At 37.0% G+C, this 19,499-nt stretch overlaps 1 protein-coding gene across 1 annotated transcript in view; it reads left to right on the top strand.

Moving 5' to 3' along the window:
* Window positions 1–1,089: 1,089 nt before the first annotated feature.
* LOC149544179 (putative galacturonosyltransferase 13) overlaps window positions 1,090–19,499 on the top strand; it is a 31,436-nt gene continuing 13,026 nt past the window's right edge. Inside the window, exons 1-3 of the mRNA XM_089798703.1 lie at window positions 1,090–1,759; window positions 2,075–2,130; window positions 4,067–4,219. Coding sequence (XP_089654829.1) covers window positions 1,549–1,759; window positions 2,075–2,130; window positions 4,067–4,219 — 420 coding nt within the window. The 5' untranslated portion in view covers window positions 1,090–1,548. The remainder of the gene's footprint in view (window positions 1,760–2,074; window positions 2,131–4,066; window positions 4,220–19,499) is intronic.

Raw genomic sequence — 19,499 nt, 5'->3', positions numbered from 1 at the left:
CCCATACTAAACTTTAACTTTACTTGTAAAACTAATTTGAATGCTAAACTGAAATCTCATTTTAAAATTATAATAATGAAGGAGATTAAGAATTTTATATATATATATATATATATATATATATATATATATATATATATCTCAAAAAAATTATTATATAAAATAAAGTATATAATAAAATTTAATAACATTTATAAAATTTAATTAACTTCTATAATAAATTTTATAATTTAATTCTTAGTCCTTTCCTTTCTCCATACTACTAATTTTATATATTATATAGCATATAATATATAAAGAGAAAGTCTAGAGATATGGAGACTTAAATTTACTTTAAAAAAAAGACTTTTAGTTGATTAGATATTTTTTTTGTAATTTTCAGAATGAAAAATTAATTAAACCCCTAGCAAAAATAGGATCAACCAATAAGAAAAAAGAAATACTTTTCAAGAAATTCAAAAAAAAAAAAGACACTTTTAATATTTTGTAAAGGCACAGCCTTTAAGGCAAACTAATAGCCTAAAATCAGGTGAAAACATAAGTCTCAGCCTATAAATACGCTGGACTAAAAATAAAAGAAAAATATTTAAATTTAATTGATTGAAATAGAAACAATTAACACCAAGTGAGTGCAACCTACAACAAATACTATAAAAAAATATCAAATATATTAAAAAAATTTAGATAAAAAGGATGCATAATGTACATTAACCTCATTTCAAATACCAAAACTCATTTAAAAACCGAAGCCTAAGCCACTTGAGAATGGTTGACATGTTCTAACTTGTATGAATCCATTGGCATTCAGGATAACAAGTCCTAGGTGGCATCCCAAATTTACAGCGTGCATATGAGACATCCCTGCGGCCACTGGAAAAACACATGATGTAATTATTTCAATTGAAGTTATCGAGATGGAAGGACACCAATCAAAATCAGTGTTGCGGTTGGCGCTCTGTACAAGGACTTGTGTCCCACCGGAACGCTTCTACTCAATAGTAAAACCCACTCTTTAACTCTCACCTACCTACCATCTCAAAAATCTAACTTCCAGACCGTAGAAAAGCCAAAACTAGGCTTCAAATCAGCAGAGATAAAAGAGTTTAAGCAATTCAATCAGACGCTACTCATAAAGAGTCGACTTTTAAGACGAATATTGTAGAAAAATCTCCAGTTTAAATTTACCCAGTCATGGTTTCAGAAGGTCCCAATTGAAAAGTCCACTGTTCCAATTTAAATACTCAAGGTTTCAGAAATGTCCCAGTTGTGAAATCCCCTGTTTCAATTTAAGCCCACATGCAAAACTGGAAATTGGATTTCAAAACGACACAATATGTTTGTTTAAAATCGTCCATTTGGCAAGCATTGGTATTTGATTAAAAGCACGGGGAAGAAGAACTGCTTTTTTGAAACATTGGTAACTGAGCACATCCATGGTGAAGAGGACCAGAGTTTTAGAAGATTTCGGTTCTAAGACATTTTCGGTACGAGAGTATTTCGATTGAGAGTTCTTATTTATAGGGATTCGGTACATAAGAAGCCATCAAAATGCAGGTCCATGTATCTCCTGGTATGAAAAGAATCACAATATCAATTTCTAGTGGTCTGCTGGACTTGATGAAGATTAAGGTTGGAGGGCGCAAGCTCTCATACAGAACTAAGTTGTATTGCATATTACTTGTAGCATTGTTGATGTCATCCCTGTTTGCTTGGATGGCAGTTGTTACTTTAGAGGAGGTCAGCGACTGTTCTTCTTTGAGTAAGTCATGCTATCTATTTAGAAAGGTCAATTTGGAAAACAGAGTTTATAATCTCATAGACAATTTCGACTTTTTTGTTGTATCTTAGAATGGGTGGTATCAAAGCCGATATAGAATTTCACTTTGCAAAAGCTGGTACATTTGTCAAACTCCTTGTTTTGGATTGAAATGAAAGTTTTATGGGTTTTTCTCTGATTTCAAATAAATCAACCAGTACTGTAGACAAGTTTCTATCATAGGTTTAAGGCAAAGGAATTTAGGACAATTTGTTTCAGAGGCTAAATACTGACTTGAAATTGGCATGATTTTTGCAGATTGTCTTGGGAGGAGATTGACGCCAGGGTTTTTGAACGACTCTTACAGCTCAAGAGTGAGTCATAGGTCTAGTCTTACATATTGAGGTCTTTGGTAAATATGTCTTTATCCTCTTTTCAGTTCTCTCCTTAAATGCCGTATATGATGTGCAGAGTTTTCTTTCAGATGATAGAGTGACTAAACTGTTTCTTTTGCTAGCCCAACGCATTTTGTATGATGCCAACTAAGTTTTGTACAAAAATACAATCAACTAGCTTTGATTCAAAATAGCCCAATGCCACAAAGCCTGGAGTCAGACAGTAGATAATTATGAAGTACCGGAAAAACCGTTAAAGCACTAACAAGACAAGTGTTAAACTCTTTATCATACCCAGAGATCGTTCTTCAAATATAATACCATTTGCTCAATATATATATTATTAATTAACAAATTTTTAATTTAACTTTTCCACATCTGAAAAAGACTGTCATGTACCATTTAAAGGAGCCCGAAACAAGAAACATGGTACCAAAGAGAAAGATGTTCTATATTTCTTGTTGAATCTGATTAAGTCCAGCTTCATTCCACAAAAGTTCAGATAGCATGATTCAGCAAACTTGCTGAATAGATTTATGATGGTTTCAGAGCCCATGTTATTCTTCCCCTTAACACAGCTCCCTCATCAAATCTACATAGATTACTTTGGTAAGCTTCTCTGACTTTGATATAATCATCCTCTAATATTTTAATTGTTAATTATGTGTTTCAACAGTGATGACATCCTCCCTCATGGTTGTCTGTTTCCCTTACCATGGCAGTTATCTTCTCCACATCTCATGGCCAGCAAATTATTTAAAATCCTTTTCCAGTTTCTAAATGTCTCCCATCCCCTCCGGTGGTTATTGACCAGTCAATCAAAGATATAATGCCCAGATTCAGAGCTATCTTCTTGATGCTATGATTCAAGTACTACAATGTTTTTTGTCACTCTGAAGCCGCCTTGTATCCTCAGGAAACTTGAAGCTAGAATTCCTTTCTTTCAAAAATCAGGATCTTTCAAACCAGTGCTAATCTAGATCTCGTTTTATTCAAAGCTCTTATCTTCTATTGAGAAAGCTTTATGTTCTTCTTCCTCCGTTACCTTTAGCCTTTGAAGCCCTTTTCCAAGGTCACCCTGTACATAGTACACTCAGCCATACCATTGAAAATCATGGTTTATCTCTTCCCAGAATGATACAGTTAATCAATCAAGTATCTATGTGGTCAATCAGAGTAAATGTATAGCATAAGAAAATCGTAGACCTTGAACAAATAATCTGCTGACAGAACACTGATTCCATATGAATCTATCAGAGAAGTTACCTTATTCCCAAAGAATACCTTCATGTTCTGTAGCCTGCAGGTATCAAAAGCTTCATTTTGGAATTCCTGAAGCCGCTGAAAATGTCTACGCCATAGTCCAATTACATGCCAAGCTATTCGGAATCAATATATAGCACAAATCATAAAGCTTGACCAACCAATCTGCTGACCAGTGTAACAATTATTCCATATGAATCCATGATACGTTGAAATTATTCCCAAGCAATACCTTAATGTTCTGTAGCCAGAAAGTATGGAAAGCTTCAGTCTGAAATTCCTGAAGCCACTGCAAATGCTGATACCATAGTCTAAGTACATGGTCTCTAGGTGCCATTACATAAGGGCATTTAGTAACATAGATTCTCCAGAAGCTCTACCTGCTTATATTGATCTAAGTCTCAACTTTTTAACCCCTTTATCTCCTCAATTATAAAATGAGTGCAGAGCCATGTTAACTAGGAGGTCCACCACCTTATCAGATCATCTTCTAACATAGGGGTAAATAAGGTTGTTAAACAAAGGGTTAAGATTATCACTGTATCAGATCAAAGAATTTACTTTCTGATGCTTATACTAAATAAATATGGAAAGATTAATTGTTTGGTGGTGTTCCTGCAGTTAACAGTGTGGTATATGTCGCTTGGTGCAGAGAATAATCAAGGATATGTATGAAGTTTTCAAAGGAAGCAGGCAAGCACCTCCGGAAGGGCTGTTAGTCCCAGATTCATATGCTGATCTTGTTGATGATCTAATGACAAGTGGATATGACATGAGACTATTTGCATTCAAGTTGAAAGCCATGGTATGCCTTCACATTTTTACATTGTTCTTTCTCGAGAGTCTATTTCCATATGTTTTGTGACTATTTTTATTGTTATCTCTAGGGATTCTATTTCCATATGTTTTATGACTATTTATTACTGCAATAATAGTTCAAGACTAAAAAGTTCACTATCCTCTTCTGTTTTTTTGACTTAGTGGTTCAAGGCTAGAAAGTTCATTCTATAATAGTCTTTAGAAGTGCTTCAGTTCAATGCAGGAAATAGACCATGTGAGTTGTCTCATCAACAAATAGTTCTTTTAAGATTTTATAGAAAATATTAGCTGATGAATGTAAGGTGGAATATATCTGTGATCCCAGTTTATCTGGATGTGTGAACCACAATAGCCTAAAAATGGCTCACCGATTGTATACAACTTTCAATTCTTTGTCAAGTCTTTTTACTGATCAAATGGGTTACATATTTTGACAATTACAGTCCTGATCTTTAGAATACAATGGATATTACAAATATGAATTGTATGTTTACACACATAGGGCCTTATCCAGATCTTAGGAAGAATTGTGAGAATTGAGGCGTGTTGAAACACAAGCAATATTAGGTGAGAGTTCAGAAATTGAAGTACAACTTGAAATGACACAAAAGAAAGATGTAGAACTTCAACAAAATTTCAATTAATTTGAATGTGATAAGTAGGAGTTTTTTCGATAGCAAGTCAAATTATGACATTGCTATCAGGATTCACCTATGTAGTATTTGAGTTGAACTCATTGACCCATGTTCCATGAGTGGTGGTTCACAAGAACCCATCTCTTGTGAGAACGAATGGAACACTTAGTACTCATCGGAGGTAAGCATCACTTGGATGCAGTGAGTGCTAAGTATTCCATTCATTCCCATGAGAGATGGGTTCTTGTGAACCACTACTCATGAATAATGGGTCAATGAGTTTGACTAATAAACTGCACAGTTGAATCTTGATAGCAATATCATACTTTGAATGTTTGATGTATGTTGTTATATAAAAATGATGAATGATTGATTATGTGTGTGTGTGTAAATGTACATGTGCATTATATATACAAAAAAAAAGAGAAATATACATAATTGTAGAACTAAATCATATATACAAAAAAAAAAGAGAAATATACATAATTGTAAAACTAAATCATTTCATAGTGTAATTCTATGATGCTTGATCATTGATCTATGCTCAAGATTCTAAAGAAAACCACCACATTGAATTACTAAATTACAAATGAAAATTCAAAATATAGTTCATTAAGTTTGAAACATGATTCAATGTTCATGAATCATGAAAGTGTCCATTGTTGGTCAATTATCAAATACATAATTAAAAAGATCTAGAACAAAAATAATAATAAAAAACCATTTTAAAGTGAGTTTGGGTCTACTTCATTTCACTTTGGGTCATGGGTCCTTGAGGTCTGCTTGGATTCACGCGGGATTTCCTTGGGTCCACATAGGATCCCCCCGGGTTTGTGCTGGGTTCGCCCAGGGTCCAGTTTGGACCTTTGGGTTTGAACACAGACCATCGATGAATCCAACATGGACTGCTCCGTGAATCTGAACCCACTTTCGACCCAGACCTAGTTCGATGGTCTGGGTGTGAATCCAGTAACGTAGAAATATAGAGATTTTCAGAGGATTGAAAACTTATATTATGCACCCTTTAATAAATCAATTTTACAGACATAATAAAGTTATCAATTAAAAGATACGTTAGTCACATACATCAGTAACCATTGATCAAATGAGTACAACAGTGGGTTTGAGATTAAGGAATCAACATTTTTAAACATATAATATTCTCAAGAGTTTTAGGTGTACAAAATTCAGAGATAACAATATATGTGGCATCAAAAACAAAATCTACATTATGAGGTCATGAATTGTGGTAGAGAGGAGCTTGTATGACTTAGTACAACATCACTAAGTCCAACATCACAGTCTATTCTTGGGGTCTTGCAGTCATAGCCTAGACAAGTCTGCAATTCTGCTAGAACCATAAGAGCTATTCAAGATCAAGATTGACTTGGCAGACAAAAGTAATTGGATTTCAATTTTGAAAAGGGTTGAGAGTAAAAATGGCTTCTTTTTCATATAGCATGGCCCAAAATGTTTTTTATATTTTTTATTTTATATAACTAGAGTAGGGATTTGGGTGCAACAACCCCTAATGGAGTTTAGGGATAACATCGATCATTGGAGTCTAGGGGTAGCACCTAATTAAAAGCCTTTGAGAGCACATGAACCTTCATGGTTCATGCTACTTTTCACAAATTTATCCTTTAACCAAGCTTGTGTCATCTACACTCCAAGCCGCTTAGAAGATACAAGTGTTGAAGGCATGAATAAATAATTTGGAGGTATTAATAGATTTTACTTTTAGCTTCAATTAACTTTTTCTCCTTGCTTTTTCTTGCAACAAAATGAATACATTGTGAAGTGTCAAAGGTCTTTTTAAAGTGCTTTTATTTTTTATTTCTAATTTCCCTCATAATTTCAAGGTCAAGTTTTCCATATGGGACTTGATAAATCTGACTAACTTGAGAGGTGCCTTGTTTCGAAGCCTCTATGTTTATTTTTGAATAGTTAGCGTCAAGAGTCCCTGCATTTGGCAAGTCTTGTACCATCGATTACATCTTTGGAGTCCCTAAAGCACCAATCTAGAGTTGCCTTGATTCCATCTCAAATCGTCATATCAAATTGAGCCTAGCATAAAAACATCATGTTCATTTGATTATCAAACCATTAAGAAACATCCTCACATAATGAGCTTTCATTTGCAAGCTTCCATACTAAGTTCTTAGTCTTATTATTCTTATTCACCATACCTGAAACTTGTAAATTCCATTGATAAAGCTCTTTTGGTGGTGTTTTCCCTTGACTCTCGATAATAATATTGCTATCTTCTTCCTCTATCTTCTAGGGCCTTCCTCTTACCAAATCTCCACTCCCCAAATTCTATTGTTGGTAAATATCCCCTTCAAACCCTTGTTTCAGATTCAAATGCTCTCCAAATATTTTTGCATGCATGTTAATGATTTTTAACTTCTCTCTATTGTCCTTCATCGCTCAAGCACACAACACCCATCAACAAACATCCTCCTAATATTTATTGGTTATTGCAGTACAACATATCATGAGCACCCCACATAGGAGCACACATCCAATCATTCCAAGATTTTGTTTTTGACGTTTGAAACTTGAAACATAGTCTCATGAAGAATTTTTCCTATCCCCAACTTAGATGTTAAAAAATTGAAGATTACATGGTCTCACAAAAAGGTTTTCCTGTCCCCAACTCAGATGTTGAAAATATAAAGATTCAAGAACTTGTAGGAAGCACGTCGCTTGATTTAGAGATAGTAGAAGTACAATATCATTCATAGAAGGTTCCAGTAATATTGAAAACATAGGCGTTTGGCATTTGGGTGCATATTTTCCCTCTCTAGCACCCCATGTAGGAATCCCAATTAAATTCACAAATAACAAATCCACAAATCCTCTAGAAATACATTATTTTTGCTATACATTTTTTTTCATTAAACAACACATTAAAATTTACCATTTTGATACAAATTACTAGGCATACCCTACATATGAAATTGATAACACCTTTGATGACCCTATTGACACTATAAATCTATATTTCTTCTTATTTGTTTTGTCCCTAAGATAGTCCAATTGCTATACTTCAATGATTTTTTCTGCAAATGGCACAAGTTGTGCATAATTGTCTTACTTGTAGGGAGAGTATTGCCCATAGAATTGTAGGGAAGCAACACCGAGGTTGGCCCAAAGATATAGGAATGAGAATGACTGTATGGAATGACAGAGCCCGACTATAGGCTCATTGGTTGGACCTGGAATGAGTCACACCCCACCCGAACAACAATAGTGGTTTTAATAGTGGGCTAACGCATGTATAACTATGGAACGAACTGAAGCTAATACAAAACATATGACCGGAGGTTGGCCCGGAAAAAAATGCACTGAGGAACATTAGAACCAAAGGGTAAAACATGCACGCAACATTGTTTTTAAACACAAGCATACATAAGTGTATCTCATAACCATATCAAAGGAAATAAACCACATGTCAAAGATAACATCACGAACATCACTCATTTACACGCAAGCAAAAGTTTAACAAGTACTTCCAAAGGTTCTCAAGCAACTAACACATAGAAGTTAATGGAATAGGCACATTCAAGCCACTACATGAGAGTTCAATTCACATCCATGAACCTCACGAATCTTGACCATACTATCGTTAATGATCTCCCATTGAGGAGACCACAAAAACCTTGTGGCCATACAAGGCAAGAAAATGACAACAGGAAAGGTAAAAACATAACTAGATGTAACTGAATTTGGTCTATTATGATTGAAATGACTCGAGGAAGATAAAGGGTATCCAAAACTAGAAATGCTGTTTTGGAAAACCCTTGACGAGTACTCCCTGTTCAAAAGCAACATTTCATAACCAATGTAGAAACTTGCAAAAGAAATGCAAGATTGATCAAAAGTGATGTTTCTTTGGTCAGAAAATCTGTTTCATGGGTTTAAAGTGATGAAATCATGGGTCAACCCCATGGTCTCGGGTTTGATTCTACCTCCGGTCTTTCCGATGAGAGTGACTTGCACATGGTTGCTCTTCACCTATGGAGGACTAGTCTCGCCTTAAGCTCGCATTGGCCGCTGATCATCGCTGGGCTTAGGTCACGGGGATACCTCCATGTAAACGAAAAAAGAAGTAATGAAACATCATTCAAAAGCGACCCACTGCATGATTTAGGCGAAAAGATTTAAGTTTGAAGCTCGAGAAGTGCTCAATTTGAATTCTAGAGCCAAAGAGGCTTGCCAACAACAACGTATAGCTAAAAAGTAGGTTTGCTCCACTCCAAGGAGTAATGGATACATGCAAATCAAGGCATTACTCACTCGATTGCGTTCAAGAACATCAAGCATAAAATAATATAAGAATTGAATGTGTACATGTTTATATTTTTATCGAATGCACATACATCAAAGAATCTACTTTGAGTTCAATAACTGAAAGAGCATATAATACATACAACTTGATCCAAATGAGAAATATCATGGAGCACTCAATGCTTGAATAATTTGAATGTGGAGGAAACCCACCACTTGTACATCAATAATTAGTAGTGTTGTAGCGAAAAGCCGCCCTACCACGTGTAACCCTTACACCCACCTAAAGTGATCCTGGAGATAGTAACCCAACCACAAACACAATGTCAATACACCAACAAGGAGTAGCCAATGCACACACCAAGTCGACACATAGCCTCATAAGAAAGGTACAATAATCCAATGTAAGTACATATTGCATGATACAAGAAACACGGAGATCACTCGACATGTGAACCAACATCAGTTCACAAAACAAAAACACATATCCCAATTCATTAAGGTGTTACACAACACTACTAGTCCTAGCCATGAGAGTGCTAACCATGGGGAGTATCGACACCTTACAGACTAATACAAGCATCTAAGGCTCAAGCATCATCTACCTCTCACGTGGATAACTCATGAAGTCTGGGGGATCAATGGTCTCGACCATTTACCTCTAGCATAGGTCACTCATGACATCTGAGGGATCAATGTACTCTATCATTTACCTATAGCACATGTTACTCATGACATTTGAAGATCAATGGTTTCCATTACATCAATTTCGTCTTATTAATGCTTTAGTTCCAACTCATTTCATTATATTTTCTCTTTTTAAGAAAACAAGTTGAGGCATTCACTATACCCACTTTTGGGGAGGGTGTGCATAAGTAGCTACTACCCATGACTTCTCAATGTACCTAGTATAAGTCTTATTATCAGAAGACGAAGACCTATACAAGCTGGTCAACTCGATCTGCACGAAGAAGCAATAAGCTCTTTGTAAACTTGGCTACAGAAGGACAGAATATGGACTTCGTCTGCTCATCTACTTGAGGACGGTATGACCCAAGGGTGTCTACTCAATCTTCATGAGGGAAAACATGAAATGTATCATCATTGGAGTCTACACTAATGAAGGAAAGCAAGAATGCATTTGAAAGAAAGGAATCAAGAAGAGTCTCTTAAGTCAAAATCCAAAAAGAAATAAAGTAAACTCAATTAGCCTCAATCCAAGAGTATGTGTCACTCGGACCTCGGCATAGGAGCATAGCTCAACTACATGATTAGATGGGATCTCAACACCAACATCCAAAAGTCACATGTGATCTCTTCTGAAGCATAGTAGATGTTATAACAAAAGACAAAAGTAACACCAAAAGCATGAAAGGAGGATATCTCAATTCCAAGACACTCAAAGGCCTACACCCAAAAAGCCCCCAAATAAACCCTCTTAATTAGCCACTTTTGAAAGAGCATAGATTCCCATGGAATCTATCATACATAGTTTTAGAACACGAGGAAGACTCGCAATGGTCGAAATGGCTAAGAACCCAATTTTTGACAATTCTTGGCAAAGAGTAAAATTCAATTTTTTTGAATCAACAAGGCATGTTCGGATTGTAATACAAGATGACCAAAATTTCCTATAACCTTTTTGTGTTTGCAATCCAGAAATAGACATGAAAGGATACCAATAACACTAACTCATTTGTGCCCAATAGGTTGTAAATATTCTGGGTGGCACACAAAATGAGGAAATCCCAAAAACCCACAAAATTCAACCATCTCAAAAATTCAACAAAATTGAAACCCAATTGCTGTTTTGCACCCAACATACAAAAAATACAATAAACTTCCAATTCCCGACACAAAAAATCCAATAGCATAAGAATTTAAAAACTTAAAAACCCAAAAGTAAAAAAATATAATTGCTCACAGCCATTTAACTAGGTGATGAAATCAAACACAAACTTGGGGAAATACTAAATCTCATCCCACTAATCCATTGCAAACAATTATATTCGAAATAATGAAGTGAAATGAGATAGCCAAAAAGCCCTACCTCTTAGAAATGGAGGAAAATCTGAAATGAAGAGAATAAAATATAAACCCCACTAAATTGGATGGAACCTTCGGCAAAGATGAGGAATCTCTTCCTAGAATGATTTACATGAGCTACTTCATGCAAGAATCTGACAACCTGATCGATTGCAATGAGAAAAAATGTGAATTTCTCCAAAGCAATTTGGAGCAAATTCCAAATTTCATAAAACTCACAATTGAAAAGTAAGTTGAAATAACCCTATTTTCACAATATAGCGCACTTTTTTCCAAAAGTCCATAAAGGTAAAGTAAAACAATCACTTACATAGATTACACAAGCTATATACTGTAATATCCCCATCATAAAATAGATTATTAATCAAATATTTGTTAATGGGCCGATTGATGTAAAATATCTTGGACAGTTTTGTTTCCATAGGTAAGTGTAGCCGTCGGCTATCTTTGTACACCTTCGAAAAATTTTCCCGATGGGTATTTAAGCATGACTTGTAGGTAGTTGTAGGTATGCAATTTTGGATTATTTTCTTTGTACTACGAATTCCTGTTGGAGTTCTCTGTTGTTCGCCATTTTTGAAGTGAAAGACCTTCCCTTTTTGGCATTTTGGTTTCAGTGGGCTTCAACCCTTACCCTATTTCGTTTTGTATTACTGCTCGGATTAGGCAAATCCGCGCACCATCTTTGTTATTGATTCATTTATATATATAGTTATATATCTTTGGGTTCCATTGCTCTGGCATTAATTGTTTGGCAAATCATGTTTTGGCATCTAGTTGTAACTCATTTTGCATTCATTGTGTGGCTCCTGCATACCCTTTGGCGTAACAGAACATACCATACGACCTCCAGGAGCAACATTACGGCCTCTAAGTATAAATCGTACGACCTCTAGAAGCAATTGTATGACCTCCAAGTAAAAACTGTACGACCTCCATAATTAACCATACGGTCTCCAAGTAGAAACCATACAGTCTCCAAAAGCAACCGTATGACCTCTCAGAAACAACCATATGGCTACTAGCAGCTACTGTTATTCTGATGTACACCCGGAGTGGAACACTTTAGCGGTATCAAAGCTTCGATCTTGCCAACCCGTGGATAGTGAATGAGAATTTATAGCCGAAAGAGAAGAAAAACCCATTCCGTTGATAGAATGGCTACCGAACTGGAACCCATAGCTGTCGAACTCGTGGCACTACTAAGAGAACTTGCGAGGAATTAGGCATAGATCAATGATACTCAACGACTCATGGAAGAAACTCTGAAGAAGTTGGTAGACAATAAAATATCTGGTCAACAAAATGGTCACAGCACGAACTTGGTGTTGTGTAAAGCAAACCCTCATCTAGCACGCTCTCGACCTTCCATGCTGTTTTTTACACCATGGCTCGAGGCACCACACGAAGGGAAACAACCGACCTTTGAAGAAATGCAAGAACAACTGAGGGAAGATTGGAAGAATGTGAATTTGGAGGAAGATATATCCTACAAAGATCACACAGATCTGAGAATGAGATACTTGGGAGGCAGAAACATAAGATTTTTTAACGATGATCTCAGGAGGAAGTTGAGTAAAGTAAATTTGTCTCCATTTGACGAATCTTGATCCATATCTGCACAAGCGTGGGTAATGAAGGCCGATACTTCCAGCTTAATCCCATGCCAGAAGAAGAAGCAATTAAATTTGCAGCATTACACTTGGAGGGAGTAGTGCACGAATGGTGGCATCACAACACCATCACACTTGGGCACGATAAAAAAAATACATATGCGGAATTCACTGAGAAATTGATAGATCAATTTGATGGTAAACATACGAAACTCAATTTCAAAGAAGATGGATATTGCTCTTCATGGATGGACTAACAAAACCACTGAAAGGTTGGGTAAAGGGGTTCAATCCTATCACCCTGTCGAAAGCCATTAAGAAGGCACGAAGTATGGCATCATCATTGGCGTCATCCTCTCAAATTACTCACATACCAAACCGCCAGTGTTTCTGAGGGACAAAGATAATAAACCTCCGCCCAGGAAACCGTCGTTGGACGAAGCTACCAGACAAGAGCTCCAAAGGAAGAAACTATGTTTCAACTACAAGGGACCTTGGGAACCTGGCCACAGATGCCTTAGAAAAGGAAAGATCCACTACATTGAGGTCGTGTCCAATGATGAGGATGAATGGGAAGAGATACCCTCCGAAGACAACCAACATCACGATGACACCAACATGGTTAGTTTGAACCATACAGTAATAATTGCAGCATTGGTATGACGTGGAGGAACTATCGCCCTAGCCGTTAGCCCGAGGTGAACGGTATTTCATGTATGGGGAACCCTTCAAGGATAAAGGGTAATGGTGATGCTCGATAGCGGAGCCACTCTAAACTTCATAAACTCATATCTGTAAAGCGAAGAGGTCTACCTACGGAGATGCACGTAGGATTCTAGGCTTTTGAGACACCTTGACAAGAATAAAAGATTGGCAATTGCAACATGTCTCAGCGAGGTCTTGAGAATTTCGGGTCTGAAATCACCGTATGATGATAACACCATGATAGAGATATTGCAATTTATAGTTGACAGCTTTGAGAGTCTCGATGACTTCAGTAGTGACCCTTTTGGTAGGAGATCTACAATATTGGAGAATTGTGCAAATGTCAGAGTAAGTAATCTTCTTTTAGATCTCAAATTGCAAAATTTGGTCCATGATATGTTTCATCACTTCTTGGTCACCACTGAGGAAGAAAATAGTAAACAGGGAGACCAGCTAAATAGCATGGCTAGTCTTAGGAAGCAAACAAATGCCCTAATAGAAACTATGGAAAAGCTTAAACAAAATCAAAAGAGGATGGATGAATTGCTTTCAAATCAAGTCCCATCATTTACGCAAGACAGGAGCTAGCGATTGAGAAAATGCTAATGACATGATATCCACCATTGATAGAAGCCTTACATCATTTGGTAGTAATGAAAAGGTTAGTCATAGAAGGTCTGATTTTTTTGATAGTAGTCCAATTTTTGAGGCTCTTGATGGTATTGATGACAAGGAAAGTGTGGAGAATGCTGTTGGTATCACTATTAGTTTTGACTCACATGACGAGAGTGTTAGTTTTGAGGATTGCCTGGAAAATATGAGCTCCAATAGCTCTAATTTTAATGACAACAGTTGTAATGGTGAGCCTATGCAGGAGACAACGACTTTTCCATGTGTAGGTGATGGTTTCTTAGAGTCCCCTTGTGTTCACACTCAGGATTTGGGTGTTAGAAGTGAGTTACATGATGTAGATTTATGCCACAATAATGTTGATCTACATGTTGACATTGAGTCATGTATGTAGCAATAGGAGATAACAAAGGATCTCAATTAGACAATGTGGATACTAGTATTATGGGCACCTTTGATGAGTTGAATGAGGATATTTCATGTTGCAACAAGTTTGGATTATCATGTCATACATTGAGTGATGATTCAGAGTAGTCATGGGATGATGATAGGTCTACGGGTCATGTTTTACAGGGACTTATAGTGAGGAAAAATCAAAGATTTGCTAGGAGTTGGGCATAGGAATGACTTCCACTTCAGATGAGTTGCTTGTAGAGGTACCCAGTAGCAGTACCTCATTGATGGACATGTGTGAAGTTGTTAGTCCACATGATGTTAGTGATCATGTGGTGAGTAGTGAGGATACAAATTCCTATTACAATGCAATTAGTGAGTTAGAGAGCTTATGTAGGAGCAAGGGTATGTAGAGACATCATGTGACCATACAACAAAAGATGAGCGATAGTGATGTCTTTTCAGCTCTTGAGCATTATGATGCTATCCAATAGATGTTAGTTGTATTTGGTTGGGGTGATCCTATGTCAGATGAGCACAATGGTAGTTGCCTTTCCCTAGAAGAGATTCATTCACTTCGAGAGACTATCAGGATTTTGAAGCATAACTATTTACAGTTGGTAGTTGACAAGGATTGCCTACTTGAGTGGGGTAACACTTGTTATGAGGCATTGTTAGGGAAAGAGGAGGCTGTGATTGCACTCGTCCATGAGCTTAAGGCAACTTCTAGGTTGTTGGAGAGCACCCAGGTGACTCTCCAGGAGTCGCAACTGCAGTTGAGAGAGGTGGTCATGGAGTTGAAGGGTGTATAGTCTACACATAGGGATGATGGATGTGATGAGGATGCAATTACATCCATCACTGACGTATGTGTAGTAGCTATAGATGAGATGAGTGCATCAGTGGAGTATTGCAAAGAGCTTCTTGTCATACTAGGTCCTTGAGTAGTTAGCACATTGATACATGATGCATAATAGGTTATCGAGAATTCATGTAAGGAAGAAATGGATTAATCAGTAAGTTGTGTGGCAGCTTATGACACTACTCCCTCTTCTTCATGGAATATATGCAGAGTATCATCTGGTTGGGAGTTTGATTCTCATGTTGGGTTGTTTCCCTCTAGAAACAATCCTATTATTTTATCCCATGCAATAGCTTTTGTTTGACAGTCTTTTGAGCCTCAGAGATGGAAAGACCAGTTGAGGGTTTTACGAAAGAACGTTGATACAACCTTGTTTCATTTTGAATGCACACAAATATGTTGATTTCTTACTTTAAAGAGTCAAGTTTGAGGAGATATGGTATGGGGTTGAGGCTAGTACTCATATTCGGAACTTGAGATTCATCCAGAGGGCATTCGAGGCACTTAATTAGAAAATCTCCACTTGTTTCATGATAAAGACTGTGTGATTGGGTAGGAATAGAGGCTTGGCGGTTCATCTACTGAGTCAATTAACTGGGGTTAGAGATTGGAGCCATCTTCTGATTCTTGAGTTGTCAGTAATGAGCCACTGACAAAGATTGAAAGAGTTTTATCAAGAGTTTACAGTTGTGAGTGCTCATCATTTGTCCTTTTATTCACACTAGGAGGACTTGATTTGTTGATGTGGATTGGCTCCGAGATCATAACATCCACTGCGGGATGGTTTAGCATCATCTTTTGTAGATGAGATTAGCAATTGCAAGTTTGATCACTTGCAGTATGGGAAAATCTAGGAAAACTTAAAAGAGGATGGAGATAGTGGGTGTGTCACAAGCACCTATAGTTGTTACTATCTCTGTAGTGCAACTTGATGTGAGTGTTAGTTATGTTTCGACTTAGGTGTCGACAGAGTTAACACTTCAGTTGGGTTGAGTTTTGATGTGTTGTCTACTCCATGAGCACTTACAATTAGTTTCTAGATGATTCTTTTAGTGATGTTAGTTATTTGGGTATTGATGGTACAGAAGTTGGTTGTGCACAATAGGGATATTACACAACTTTACTCTTGGGATCTGGGTGGATTGTGATGTTTGTTTTTGCTCCTAGATTTCTTGGGGACAAGAAATCTTAGGAAGGGTAGATTGTAATGTCCATATTTTTGAGTTGCATCAGATTTGATGGTTTTAGCCTATCATTGGGTCCTTGTAGGCTAATACTTGTGTTTAGAGGACTTTGTTGTGGAGTAATTTGGCTCTCCAATGGACAATTGTGGGTTTTGGCTCCATTTCGAGGGAATTACTATTTATAGTAATTCAACAGGTGACTCCAATGAGCTCAAATGACTTAGAGAAGTTATATGATGCTTCCAGTTGTTACTTTTGACTTTTGGTGTGGGCTCCAAGATTCTTGGAGGGAGCGTCTATTTTAAGTTAGTCTCTCCATCTCTTATTCATCATTTTTATCGTTGGGATCATCTCCTGTGCTATCAGATTTTCAATTCTGCTGTTGTTAGGCCATTCTCGCAAGTTGGGCGGACCATTAGTTATAATTTAATTATATTTACTAAGGTTGCTATTTTAATTGAAATTGTTTAATAGGCACCTTAGTGTTATAGCTCTTTGGAATCGGGATGAAAAGTTTTAAATCATAGCCACATGAAAGAGGAACCTTGTGTGTTAGATACCACTTTATCAGTGAAAAGGTTAATTTTAGAGCAATGGGGGAGTTTAATTAATAAAGTGACTTTATTATTTGTCAACTTTAAGTTATAATATAAAGTTGCTTTATGAGAAATGAATTGTTTTAAGTGAAATGTGTAACCAATAAGCTACATGGCATTTGCTGTGAAGAATAAGCTTTAGCTCCAAAAAGTTATAAAGTGCATTCCTTGCAAGAAGTCGATTCATTCTATGATGTTTATGTTTTATTGCAATGGGAAGAATTGTAGGTTTTGATGTTACTCTTTTGAGGAATTGAGGATTCTTCCAGCTGGCTATGCACTTTGAGTTGGCTTTTATTGCCAATGAGTTGTGTTCCTGAACTAAGCTATCTGCTGCTAGTAATTCTTAAATTCACAAGGTAATTATTGAAGGGTTTGTGATTAAATTACTGTTGGTGTTTGAAATAGTGGCTACCTGGTCTGATTATATATTTGCAGTTACAGACCTTTTTCTTGGGGTTTTGGCATCATACTTTGAGGTGGAGGAATCATATTCAGGCAACATGGCAGCTCTATACACCTGTGAACTATTCATATAGCTAGCATTTGAGTTCAGACAAGCTGAGATCAGGTATGATGTAACAGGCTTGCTGAAGCTCTCTAAATCCTCATTCATGGTGACTAAATGTAACCGGAGATACCCCACATTAACGTGATGGGCTTAAAATATTCACATCCATCCATTTCTATAACCAAACTCACTGCTATATGTTTATATCAACTCAGATATCACCTCTTTCGGGTCTTTATTGATGAATAATCTATAAAGTTTGGGCTTTGTTAACTGTCCAAAGAACCGATCCTCATCACTATTTCTTACTTGAAATCGGGTCTTTCCATTCTTAGCACCCATTTATGCAACCCTCCAAGATCGAACAACCTCCTCACCATTGTAGCAACAACCATGCATGCGAAGTGATTCCCAATCACCCTGTTGGTCACACCCGGCTCCTGCATGGAGACTATAGTGCATCCGCCACCTTTCTTTGCAAACCCGAAGACTTCATTGGCAACCCAAATCCATTAATTTTCTGTTGTAACCACCATTTAGCCACCATTCTCGGGTCTCAACTTTCACATATTATTGAGCCACAACTCTCTAACATCCAATGTTTGAATCATGATCTAATAAGTCAAGCCAGTTCCATGGAAAGACCCCACGTGACAGCAAGACGCTAATGTAGCAGCGACATGAAAATGGCAGAAGTTGGTAATTTTATGAAGGCTGATAGCAGAAGTTGGTAATTTTATGAAGGCTGATAGCTATCGGCTGCACTCTCCAAATGATCAGGCTCACACAAGGTGACCCTTCACCATCTCCAAATACCATGTTAAGTCATGATGACCATCAGCCACCCTAGCTTGTTGTCAAAGCCGCCTCGTACTCATTTCCTTATATTGCTGCGAAAGCTGAGCCCTCTCACACATTTGAACAAAAGGAATGTCTCCACCTTGTTGAAGCACACTCGATAATGGAGGGAATCAAATAAAACTTGTGCTGTGATAACATGAACAAGCTGACTGCTTACTAACAAGATAGATAACTTCTAAAACCCGATATCATTCAATTTTTCAACCCAAGATTCGCATAATGAATTCTTGTATACCGTTGCAGAGTGAAATAATATTCATAACTAGGACTGATATGACTTGATACATGTATCACAGTGATATATCTTTATTGCATCCTTCGCCATACCACCACCGTTCCCTTAATCCAAAACAACAAACAAAAAAACCGAATCACATGACAGGAGGGGAAACAACACGAAACTGAAACACTATAAACACAAGCTATTAAAAATATTTAACTCAAAATTTTACATAGCATTGTGACTCTTTGGCTAAAGGCCAGAGAGTCGATCCTTTACTCTTAATTCCTTTCTCTCTTTCTCGTAGTTTCTCTACTCCCCCTCTCTTAACTCCAACTTCCCATTCGGTTCCCACTCTTTCTTTTTAAAGAGTTGCCGGTGGTTATACAAGGTTGGTTATTAAAACCATATCTCCTATTTTAATGCATTATTGTCTCCTCATGGAGATCTCTTTCCTATTACAAGGGAAACGCGTTTATAATACATTTTAATGCTATATTTCACCATTAAAACATAATATTGCTACTTCATAAACAATGTGTACCCCATGGTTCCTAGATTTGAAATTTCTCCACTATTGCAAACTCTTGCCATGATTGGCCATGTTCGAGGGGTCTCCCATCAAACTCCCAGACTGAAAAATTTCCTTGTCCCAAGGAAATGTGCTTGCTTCTTCTTCGTGGTCTTTCACTCTTTAGCTTTCGCTGCGTCACTCTG

Source organism: Cupressus sempervirens, chromosome 8 (assembly GCF_028749045.1).
Source record: "Cupressus sempervirens isolate cs-2001-9-10 chromosome 8, ASM2874904v1, whole genome shotgun sequence".
Lineage (NCBI taxonomy): Eukaryota > Viridiplantae > Streptophyta > Pinopsida > Cupressales > Cupressaceae > Cupressus > Cupressus sempervirens.
Note: the sequence above shows the minus strand (reverse complement) of the source record. Positions and strands in the feature narration are given on the sequence as shown.